Source organism: Thalassophryne amazonica, chromosome 6 (genome assembly GCF_902500255.1).
Source record: "Thalassophryne amazonica chromosome 6, fThaAma1.1, whole genome shotgun sequence".
NCBI lineage: Eukaryota > Metazoa > Chordata > Actinopteri > Batrachoidiformes > Batrachoididae > Thalassophryne > Thalassophryne amazonica.
Window position 1 is genome coordinate 98293345 of NC_047108.1, and position 12495 is coordinate 98305839.

Consider the following 12495-nt stretch of genomic DNA (forward strand, 5'->3'; position numbering starts at 1 on the left):
CAGAATGCGACACAGATTGTTTGGAATGCCAGGAGAACAGCTTCTCCACAGGCCTGTAGGAGTTCAGCTCCAATACCGCTGATCCCTGGAGTTTTGCCTGCCCTCAGCTGTTTTACTGCTTTGGTGGTTCACAGTCGCCTGGAGGCTCAGCCACCAGGAAGTCCTGGCAGGAGGATCTATCCGTCTTACACAAGTGCTCAAAGTAGCCATCCCAGTGGCACAGCAGAAGCATTTGTCAGGATTCTGTCATCGCTAGCTGTGAATGTAATAGGGCGAGTTATTGGTTAAGAGGGATGAAGAGGTACTTTGATACCTCTGTAGGTAGATCGATGGTCACTACACCACACATGGTGAGCCACCTGATCACAGATTCCTTGAACATTCCTTGTCTGCCTTCAAGGCCATCACAGCCCACTTTCTAATCTCTCTGTACATTCTGGAATATCCATCAAGCTGTGCACTGCAACTCCAGAATCCAGTGCAATCCCTGGCAACTTTTAGGGTCTGGTGACAGAAGAACACCCACATTCTCTTCAGGTCATTTGTGTCCAGGTCTGCAAGTCTTAAAGCCAGATTACATGCAAATTCCCCCAAAACAGACAGTTTAACTTGAATTAAACCTAGACATGAACTGAGTTCTAATAAACAAATTTACCCCATTTGACAATGACAATAAATAAAGTCCTATGGGAACGGTGCACTTTGTCTTTAGTTATTCTGAGCCTAAAAGTACAGCTTAACATGGTTGTAGCTTGTTTTAATGAAATATATTTTAGTTTGAAAAGGGAGGATTCAGTTGTAAATGACACCCCATTGTGATCCAGTGTGTTTGATAGTGCTCACAATTCACTTAAAACAGTGGTCTGTCTGTTTAGGTGATTTTAATCTTTCTCCAGTTTTTACAACAGTTTTTACAGGTCATTTTATATATATATATTTCCCTTTAAAGTGTAAGAGATTTATAGAACTTTATGAATTTGTGACTGGTATATCCCTGAAAGCAGTGCCATTATTCTTGACGTAGTGTAGTCTGTTTCAGTTGAAGTTTCTGTGTTGATTTTTAACTGCTCACGCTGTTTGTTTGCCTGCTTTATTTACCTTTGTTGATGCTTGACTTTTGACTCGCACACTCCCAAGCTGTACACATAAAAGACGAGTTGTGCATTGTGCTACCTGCCACAGACGTTTATCGCACCACCTGGTTAATGGTAAATTGTACCAGAAGGAAGATATGTTTGCACATAAACATGGGCCCAGGGCCCCTGTGTTTACAGTAGTCATGGCAGCACTCGGGTATTCAACAAATACACCGAGCATGTTCCTCTCTCCCTTGAAGAGAATGTTTATCTTGGTGCATAGACCTACACCAGTGTAATTTTTAACTTCTTGTGCTGTAACATTCAATTTCTCTCAAGTTTCTCACATATGGTGAATGACTTGGTGTTACGTTTAATAGAAACAGTTGCATGCTCGAGTAATAGAGCGCTTTTTAAACTTGTATAGCTGTAATTATGCTCAAAGCATCAACAGATCTGTTTGCCTTGTTTATGCAATTTCTAATCTTGTTGTTTTCATTTACATTTCTTTTTCAGGTCATTCAGGTCCAGATGCATGAGTCTGGGACAGAACCAATAAGCCACACTATTCCAGCTATTCACTCAGAAAACGGGAATAATACTGAGAATGAGAGTCGACTGAGGAGCAGTCAGACCCCTCCTCCAGAGGCACCCAGGGTCAGTTGCTCCCAGCTGCACCATTTCATCACTGTTTTAGTGGGGTGTATGCAATAGCTCGGCATCAGCAGCAATACTTTTGTGGAGCTTCATGTACATGTTGGACTGAGCCTTAAGACTCTGTCATGAAAAATACACCAGAACAGTGTGCTTGTTATCAGGTTTGGAGTTACAAAATAAAAGTATAATGTATAACCACATTAAAATAACAAGAAAAAAACACTGTCTTTAAAACTACCAGACGTCTTAAGGAGGGAATGTCCACTGAGTAGCAGCAAATGGCACTGTGCTTATGTTAGATCAGGATCATTTAGACTAATTAACTTTTCACCCACTACACTTAAGAGCTTTCTGGAAAATGCACTAAAGACACTGTTGGTAGATGTAGATGGAGTAAATATTTACCCCAAACTACTGGAGGAGAAGCACAATAAACAGTTCTGTGTTAGTTTGTCTGTCCAGTCCAACTGTCTTGACGTGACGTGGTGCCATATGAAGTTTGGCTTTGTCCTTAAAGATCAAGCCAGATCTGTGCACATGGTGGAGCCACCTGCACCCCGTCATTGGAGAAATGCAGATGAGCAGACACTTTGACCAGAATTGACAAAAAAAAAGTGTCTACATATTTTTTTCTTCTTCTGTTCATTCGGCTTAGACACTGGGCCCAAGTCTTAAAATAGTATGGAAACCATACTGTTTATTCTGGCATTATGTAGCTAAAATGTTGGAGACTTTCTTGTGCAGACAAGCCTGTCTGTAAACACAACTGGCAATATGGAGCACAGCAAAAGTGATCTGGGTCGTATCTTTATCTTGTACGATGAATCAATAAAATAATAATTGTGACGCGCCTCCCTCCCCCAAACACACACTTTGTTTTGTGTAATTGTATTTTGAAATAAGGAAAAAAAGACCACCCTTATCACATTTGTCAAAATAACCAGGGGTGTGTTTGTCTTCTTCATAAAAGCAATACATACATAGATGCACGGACAGCGGTATGATCCAGAAGCAATACTTTTTGTTATGGAGCATTTTAGTTAAGTGGCTACAATGCAATTCCATATAATTCTTTAATATAAGATAAACTTTATTGATCCCACAGTGGGGGAAAATCACTACTTGTTGCAGCAGCAAGAGTCATACAGTAGTAGAGAAAAAGAAAAATATTTACATTAAAGTGACTAAAGTATATTGCGATGTTTGCTGGTGGGTGCATAAATACTGGTCTGAACAGATTTTGTGAAAAATAAAATATAGTGAGTATAAGTATGTATAGATATAAAAAAGCACGGGATAAATTGCACAGTTGTGCATGTAATAAAGCACAAAAGGTGACGGTAGATGTAGTTGATGGTGCAAAATAAGCAGGTGATTATGGTGCTACAGACATTTTGAGGTATTATACAGTCTTATTACAGTTGGAGTAATTGACCTGCTGAGGGATTCTGTTTTGCACCAAGGGTGCAGCAATATTACTGAAGGAGTGGCTTAAGGCTCCCACAGTCTCATGTAAGGGTTGAGAGGGGTTGTCCATAATTGATGTCAGCTTAGCTAACATCCTCCTCTCACCCACCACCTCTATGGGGTCCAGAGTGCATTCCAGTCACTCCTCATACATTAAAACTGATTTTCAATTTGTATGTGTTAATTGTTACACCCCAAGATAGCTCTTTTTTTAAAAATCCAGCTGTGCTTTAAAACAAGTGTTAAAAAAAACACTTTTTTATGCTTGTAGCTTTGGCTGTATTTGGTCTAGCAAAATGCAAACAAGAAGTCTAATTCTCAACTCTTTGTATATCTGTACAACTTCACACTTTTGCTGATTTCCTAAAATGGCTGAAGTGCATATGGGTAAGTGCAAATATTTAGTCTCACCTTTACAAATAGTAACCAGATAAATAGACCCACATTTGGAATTTAATGACGTGTAACCCAATAATTCTGCCAAAAAAGCTGCCTTTGTGTGCTGATGACTCAAGTTCATGACACACATTGTGGCTGTTGATTTTGTAGATGTGTCAGAGTATGTTGTTTTTTCTGAATCTATACCGAAAGATATTCATAATATTTATTCATTTCATGTACCTACAGATAAAAAAGACGTTCTTCTGGCTTATTATTTTATTGTATCATGTTAGGAGTTTGTTTTAATGAGGGTTTACTACTAAGAGAGCTAAAAATATGTAAAAGGTCATCTTGCATACTTTTTTGGTGTGTGTGTGTGTGTGAGTGTGTGTGTGTGTGTGTGTGTTTTATCATATATCATGCGTGTGTATGGCTTTGATCACAGAGAAACTGAAAACACAGAAAGCAAAACGGAATAGGGACGAATTGAGGTTGTTGTCAGGATTCGTTCACGTTTCAACAGTTTGACAATTCCGATGAAGCACCAGCTACGGGAACAAAGCTGGACGACGTTTAAATGATGTCTCCAAAAGTCAACGTTTCGTTTTTGCTTCGGTGTTCTTTGTTAGTGCCGTGTGACTGGGGCTTTAGATCATGGACAAACTGGGGAAAGCTAAAATTTTCCATTTGGTATGCTTATGTATTGTGGGTCAGGGATGAATGTCGCCAAAATGGAACGTTGATAGGACTAATATTTTTGAAGTAACTGCAGATATTAGCTAACAACACTGAACAATGGATGTTGATCATTACATTTTGGACTCATAAGCCATTCCAGCAGGAGGAAGTAAATCATCTGTATATTAAAGGTGTGCATGATTTTATTAATAAGTTCAAAGTAAGTTCATTGTGGTCCATTAAAAAAAACAAAAAACAATGTAGAAGTAATATTAAAATAATAATAATACGGATGATGATGATGATAATGAGTTATAACAGTGTGTATATGATAACAAGAACCTAAATAATTTATAAATACATTAAGACAGTAAATTAACATTAAAAATTATGTAATTAACCCTCTGGGGCTGACGCTGTCATATACAACGGCTAAGACCAAGCTTTACTAAATTCTAAATAACTTTTTAATGATATGAGATAGAAACTTACTCTTTTTTTGCTGAAAAGTTAACTCTGCAGACTTTCAAGCCAGCCATTGGCCATCTTTGTATTCCTCATAGAAGCTGTGTGATGACGTGCGCAATGTGAGTGTCCAATCGTAATTGGTTCACCATCACATGGTTTTCCAAAATCCAATCGTAGGTAAATCGTAGATTTACCTCACGTGAAAAGCCAAAGATCGTTTTCAGGAGTGATATGTTACTAGTTAGCCCGTTTGAATAGCCCCCTGGGTGCTCCAATGAGTACATACTATTAGTACATACTCAGTGCGCCCTGTGCCATTACGCACAGCGAAAGTGAAAGCAGACGGAGAGCCTCTGATGACAATCTCACATGCTCAAACAGTGTGTAACTATCAGGATTGCTCCACTAGTTATACTAGGAGTACTAGGATAACTCTGTTGCTTTCTCTGCGTAAAGCACTGTTTACAATATCAATGGACAAACAACAAAACGCAGAGACCATTTTGTATATATTGTTCAAATATGCATTTGTGTTTATTGTTTGAACCTTTTTGTTGTACAGCTTTTCACACAAGACCTCAAATTACCTTTATAAAGTGTCAAAACAGTTGTTTATTATAGTTTGCTGTGTGTTTTGAATAAATGTGTGTTGAAAATTATATTTCGCTTTATTTTTTCCTTGCCTATTTTTGATTGTAAACCTTTATTACACTTATAAAACACAACAAAAACATATATATTCTGAAAGCACAGGTTGTCCTGAAAAAAAAGAGACATAAAACTTGATTGTGGGATGCAGGGAGAGCTGTTAACAGCAATAATAAAACATTTATGCCAGGCGAGTGAACTGTCCAAAAAATGCCCTCGGACCCCAGATGGTTAACAGGAAGTTAAGTTATTGAGTTCTAAGGTCCTAAAACCATTCTGGACTCGCACGCCATTCCTACTCATTATAGAAACTTTGTATAATTTATTACCACCCTTGAGAAATGTCAATTACCTTTTTTATAAACATCACCCAATCTAAGGTTATTAAGCGCATTTCAATGTGATCAGGGAGTAGATGGCAGATTGTGTTTTTCAGCTTTTCATTTAACTGTCAGTCATCTCGGAGTTCACAAGACCAGTCTTGCGGGAACAGATCTGTGTTAGACTCTGCTGCTGGCTGGAATGACTTTCAACAATAACAACAACAGAAGTTGTTTGGACTTGCTGGCTGCCATGGTAACGTGGATTAGGCAAAGGCTGTTGTTGTGTTGATGGTGTCCACAGAAGAATAGAGGGGCCAAATGCCTCTGTGGGACAGAGCTGTTTTCATTGCTTCGGTGGTCACCTCTGCAGCACAAAATTTGATAAGAAGGAGCGACGTAGGAAGCAGCCGTGTGTTGTTGTTAGCCCAGAGTCTGTGCAAAATTTGCTGTCAGTTTGTTTACCCGATTCAAAAGAGACTCAGCCTTGGAGAGAAATGTTTGTTTGTGGTTCAGACCTTAATTAAAATCTGAGACTCGAGTTCTGTTTTTGTAAACAGACACTGTGTGCTTTTTTTTTATTCATTATTTATATCTCTGTGCAGTTTTGATTACTCTCTTTATGTTTACTGTAAACAACCGGAGAGCTGCAGGGCTTTGATGGTGAGGGGGAGGGGAGCTGCTGCATACCAAGCAGAGGATGATTATGTTGTTGTTTTGACAGAGTTCTGATTCCCTCCAGAACAACAGATGATATGTTGTTGTTGTTGTTTGGTTCGTTTTTAGCTCAAACTGCAGCAGTTATGAATTTTCATCAAACTCACGGTTGAACTGGTAATACGTGGGCTGTCCGTAAAGTATCAGTCCTTTTTATTTTTTAAAAACTATATGGATTTCATTCATATGTTTTTACGTCAGGCAAGTTTGAACCCTCGTGCACATGCGTGAGTGCCTATCTCGGCTTTCAATGCTTACCAGTCCAGTAAGTATCAGAGAAACTGTGGAGAGCTAGACATGTCCAAACTTGTCCACTGACACGCCGAAACGGAGGTGTTCTTTGTCTCGCTCATCAAGCGAATCGGTCGTGACGTGAAAAGCCTCCGCGCAGCGTTCCATGACAAAATCTCTGGTTAAAAGTGAAATCTGCCAGAAAATGGCTGATGTCCAGCTCTTGTGATTACCGGAGAAAGAGCGCACGACGTCTCGTATCCACAGAGCCATCTGTTTAGAAATGATACGGTGTTTTGTGCCGCGTTGTCGCAGCTCGGAGCGCGGTGCGCCAAGCGTCCTTAAAGGGGTCCTTAAAGCTGTAGTTAAAGTCCTTATTCTCTGTGAAGCCCGCAAAATTTTCACTGAAAGCCAGATAAATTTTTCGAATGGTTTCCAGGTGCCAGTTTCTAACAGCTTCTGAAAAAATCTGATGGAAAAAAGTCCTTTTCATTCCGCCATTTCCAGACAATGAAATTCCGACGAGGAGGCGGGACCACTCCTTCCCAAGGCGTGCTCACAGGCGAATGACGTCACCGACAGGCGTGGAAAAACTCAGGCCTGCGCACGAGGGTTCAAACTTGCCTGACGTAAAAACATATGAATGAACTCCATATAGTTTTTAAAAAAATAAAAAGGACCGATACTTTACGGACAGCCCACGTAAATGAAATATTACTGATTTGAGTTGCTCAGAAATTGGTTTAAATCGCTTTGAAAGGAGTTTGATGTGATGTTGTTTACATCCATTGCAGTATGGTTGTAATGATGTTTTTTACTATCTGTTCATCTCTAGATTTAGTGCATGAAAATTCAGTAAGGTATATCTTATATATCATATATATTATATTCCAATTCTAAGGTGGAACTATGCTAGTATACTAAGGTATATCTAAAAAGGAAGAGTAAAATAGAAGAGTAGAAAAGAGTAGAGTAGAGCCACTTGGGTGCCTGGTCTTGAGAACCAGGGATGGTAGGTTGAAAAGCTTTTTTTATCCCACGGGAACTCTCCCTACCCACCCAAGCGGCTCAAGAAAAAGTATATATGAAACAATAAATAATAAGACACAAGAAAGATATATATATATAGATATAGATATATATAGATATAGATATATGGTCACAAAGGGTCAGCCTTTCATTAAGTGCCAGAACATGATTTCTCTGATATATATTTTTAAATACAGGGGAAGAGTTCATAAGTGAAGCCACATGACAGTAACCAGTGTAAACACCTGTGCGTGGCAGTAACCAGTGTAAACACCTGTGCGCTCTCTGCTCTTTATGGAAGGCATTTGTGACCGCTGATCTAGAAGTCTGTTACCGAAATGTTGATCAAGGTTCATCTGTATTTCCTGCAGTCCAGTCATATTCATTGTGTTGGCCAAAAAAAGAGAATCTTATTACCATGCCCTGTGAGTTCTTCTTAATTAATTATTTAAACAGTTTGATGGCTGAATTACTCATTTCAGCACCATGTCAATTTAAATTGTACTTTTTGAGAAATTGCTAGATTATGCCAAGTTCACACTCAACATTTGTAATGTCAAGTTCATTTTTCAAGGGCTGTAGCAAATGCACAGGACACACAAAAGATGAAAATGTAAAGCAAAATTAAAGATTCTAATGCCAAAAGAAATCCCTCATCCACAACCCCTCATCATTATAATAGTTGTTGATCATTTACACTCAAGTGCTACTTTGCTAGCTGCTAATTATTGTATCTGACTGAAAATAATGATATGATGAGATCAGTTTTACCACTGCGTTGGTCTTCTGAACAGCAGAATTCCGAAGTCCATTCTCCATGTCAAAGAACTGTGTGTGAATACTGCAAACGGTGATGTTTATTTAAAAGGATCCCCATTAGCTGACGCCAAAACATTAGCTAGTCTTCTTGGGCCAGACAATAAAATACAAAGGCAAACATTATGTTTCATAAAATACATCTTTTTAAATGAAATTTACAAATAAAAATGAAGAAAACATCATACAAATCACATACAATTTGATGTGTTAATCTCACTCAATCAAATACACTACGCCCATATGATATTAAGATGATGACAAATATGTTCTTTGTCTCAATTTAAAACCAGGCTTACTTTTAGTGTCACAAATCTCCCTTGGAAAAGTGTTCCAATATGCATCTATAAAATACTGTCAGACCTGGGTAAGGGTAACATAATCCGACCACTATTTGCCCCTCAAGTGTTGTATGCATAAATGTTTGAACAGTAAGTTTATATTATTATAAAGAAATTTAGGAGTCTGAATGTTAGGAACTATGTGCGCGAACTATGTCAGTCAGTCTTGTTAATCAGTTTTTTGTTTTTTTTTTGGCTGATCCCATTCATTTGTGGCTGGAAAAGCTTAATTTGGCACAATTTTTTACGTTGTATGCCCTTCATGACACAGCTCCTTCTCTACAAGGAGAAAGAACCTAATTGAGTGGGCAAATGCTCACATACAATGGCATCTGGCATATTGGAGAGGTGTTCGCTTCACGGATGAATCTCGGTTTTCACAGGGCAGATGGTGGACAGCGTGTGTGACATCGTGTGGTTGAGCGGTTTGTGATGTCAGTGTTGTGGATAGAGTGGCATGTGGTGGCGGTGGGGTTATGGTATGCGCAGGCATTTGTTATGGACAGTGAACACAGGTGTATTTTATTGATGGCACTGAGAAAGCACAGAGGTACCACAAGGAGATCCTGAGGCCCATTGTTCTGCCCCCCTCCACACCCAATAAAGCAAACTGCACATTTCAGAATAACCTTTTATTGTGGCCAGCCTAAGGCACACCTGTGCAATAATCATGCTGTCTAATCAGCATCTTGATGTGCCACACCTGTGAGGTGGAATGGATTATCTCAGCAAAGGAGAACTGCTCACTAACACAGATTTGTGATCAATATTTAAGACAAATAGGTCTTTTGTGTATATAGAAAATGTTTTAGATCTTTGAGTTCAGCTCATGAAAAATGGGAGCAAAAAACAAAAGTGTTGCATTTATATTTTTGTTCATTATATAAGGATTATTGACACTCTCACCAGTTTCTTGTGTCCCTGCCACAGAAGCCTGTAGTCTCCTCACAGTTCGTATGGGTGTCTTGATGGCTTCCCTCACTAGGGTCCACACAGATTTACCATAGAGTACAATGCTCTTTCTACTTAATGATTGAGGTAAATGAAGTCCAAGACATATTCAGTTACTGTGGTTGGTGTGACAGAGGAAGTTAGAGGACAGCGTGATATGGAAACGATTGATCTGCTGTGGCGACTCCTAATAGGAGTAGGCAAAAGAATAAGAAGTATCAACTTCAATCAACTTTTTTCTTGTATAGCGCCAAATCACAACAAACAGTTGCCCCAAGGCGCTCCACATTGCAAGGCAAGGCCATACAATAATTATGAAAGTAGTACGCTGTAAAAGTGATGATTTGTGTTGTAATTCCTCAATGGTTAATGTCATGTTTTTGTTGACACCTTTAACTTAAAGCTAAAAGTCTGCCCTACAAGCACATCTTAATTGTTTCATTTCAGCTCGATTGCAGTGGTGTACAAATGCAAAATTAGACCAAAAAAAAAAAGTTTCTGTCCAAATACGTATGGGTTTGACTTAATTTAAGTGCGTGTAAACACACTGGATTTTCTGCACTGCAGGATTGTCTGTATAGACATGATGAAATCCACAAACACCCTGAAGGTCCTATGGATGTGGAGTTTTTGTTTTCTGTTTTACCTCTTACCTGTTAAGTGCTCTGTCCACAGATGATTTTTTTGTTGTTGTTGTTTTGCAGATTTTATTTGATTGCTTCTTTTTGGTTGTGTGGGCGATGCAGGTTCCAGCGTCGCTGTCGATGATGACCCCTCCAGCAGAGGTCCCACAGCCACTACAGCAGATGCTAGGCCCCCAGCAGCTCCAAGCGCTGCTCCAGCAGCAGAAAGCGCTCATGTTACACCAGGTACTTTGGGTTTATCAATGTCAGATGTTACACTTTGCATCACAGCGACAGCATTTCTATTTCCTTTACATAACTCTCATTTCGTTAACATTTCTCCAGCAACAGATTCAAGAGGTCTTCAAGAATCAGCAAGAACAGCTAAATATGCAGCTGCTGCAGCAGAAGAATGCTGGGATTGTTACTCAGGAGGTAATCTGTCCGGTCATATTTTTACTGTTTGGTGTTTCAGCTCAGCTCAGAGCATTTGGCACTGTATTTGTACAACCACACGGGGGCGCAATATCTCTGCTGACACTTTGCCACAAACAGCCAAACTTGGTAGACGCGTCATTCAAGGACGGGGAATTAAGTTTGTGGAGATGGTGAGTGTAATGAGAGTCATGAGTCATGACTGTGCAGAGTGCCACAGCACTTTGTTTACAGTGAGCTTCATGTGTACGACATAAAAAGTTTTCACTCTAAAATACATTCATGTGAGGATCCCCCCCTTTTTTTCTTTTTCTTTTTTTTTTGCTCAGGGTCACGACTGCAGATCTGCATGTTGACTTGTCACAGGATTTATGCTTGATGTCCTTCATGTCTAAACTCAAGATGTGCACGAATGGGGCGCGTGTGGTTTTGAACCAGGGACCATCTCTTTTGAAAGCCAGCGCACTAAATGCTTGCACCACCGTGCTCTACTTAGAACATGTCTCTTATTGATGAAGATCTTAGTTGAAATAATTATTCATAACACCTCTCCCAGTACAGACACAGGAGGACTTTATGTGTGCACCTGTGCCGTAGAATATCAAAATGCACTGCTCTTTTGGCTAAGAGTAATGCATCTGTTTCTGATAGCCTCACAGCATCGCATGTCTACTGAACTAAACACACATGATTTTAATATCTGCTCTGAGTAAATATAGACTTGTAATACAGGATACAAGCTTTTTCTTTCAGTGCATGTGCTGTACAAAATAATAAAAAAAAAATTACAAAGCATTGTGTGGTAGCATAAATAGGCATTTAGCTTCTCTTAAAGTAGTTGATTTAATTAGTTTTGCTCGCAGAGTAATAGTTAGCGATACCATTTGTTTGTCAGTAATACGTCTTTCTGTGCACACTTCACAACATTAATCTGTGTGTTCTAGTTTGAAGTCTATGACGTGTCTACTGTGTTATCACATCTTAAGCCTGTTATCATATCTTTTGACTGTCCACTGCAACATAATGTGACAGGAATGAGTGTTATGCCAGGATTGTAGAGAAACACGCCATATTGCAGCATGGCATGTCTGCATTACCGATGTGTGTTGTTGAGTTCAGAGCACATTTCGCTTCAAGCGTGTTCAAAACCTCTCTAATGCAACCATATTACAGGAATAGAGGGACATACATGTCATTCAATGTGCATATTAAACAAATATGTAGGTCTGCTTTTTTGCATTTGCACAATATCTCTAAAATTAGAAAGGTCTTGTCTCAGAGTGATGCTGAAAAACTAATTCATGCATTTATTTCCTCTAGGCTGGACTATTGTAATTAATTATTATCAGGTTGTCCTAAAAGTTCCCTGAAAAGCCTTCAGTTAATTCAAAATGCTGCAGCTAGAGTACTGACGGGGATTAGAAGGAGAGAGCATATCTCACCCATATTGGCCTCTCTTCATTGGCTTCCTGTTAATTCTAGAATAAATTTAAAATTCTTCTTCTTACTTATAAGGTTTTGAATAATCAGGTCCCATCCTATCGTAGGGACCTTATAGTACCTTATCACCCCAATAGAGCGCTTCGCTCTCAGACTGCAAGCTTACTTGTAGTTCCTAGGGTTTGTAAGAGTAGAATGGGAGGCAGAGCCTTCAGCT

At 39.2% G+C, this 12495-nt stretch overlaps 1 protein-coding gene across 2 annotated transcripts in view; it reads left to right on the top strand.

Annotated features, from left to right (window-relative positions):
• LOC117512718 (forkhead box protein P1-B-like) overlaps positions 1-12495 on the top strand; it is a 32779-nt gene that overhangs the window by 6457 nt on the left and 13827 nt on the right. Inside the window, exons 2-4 of one of the 2 annotated variants that reach the window (XM_034172901.1) lie at positions 1593-1733; positions 10527-10649; positions 10749-10838. In XM_034172901.1, the coding sequence (XP_034028792.1) occupies positions 1608-1733; positions 10527-10649; positions 10749-10838 (339 nt within the window). In that variant the 5' untranslated portion in view covers positions 1593-1607. Of the gene's footprint in view, positions 1-1592; positions 1734-10526; positions 10839-12495 lie in introns of both variants that reach the window. The other variant, XM_034172900.1, reaches the window with a different exon arrangement.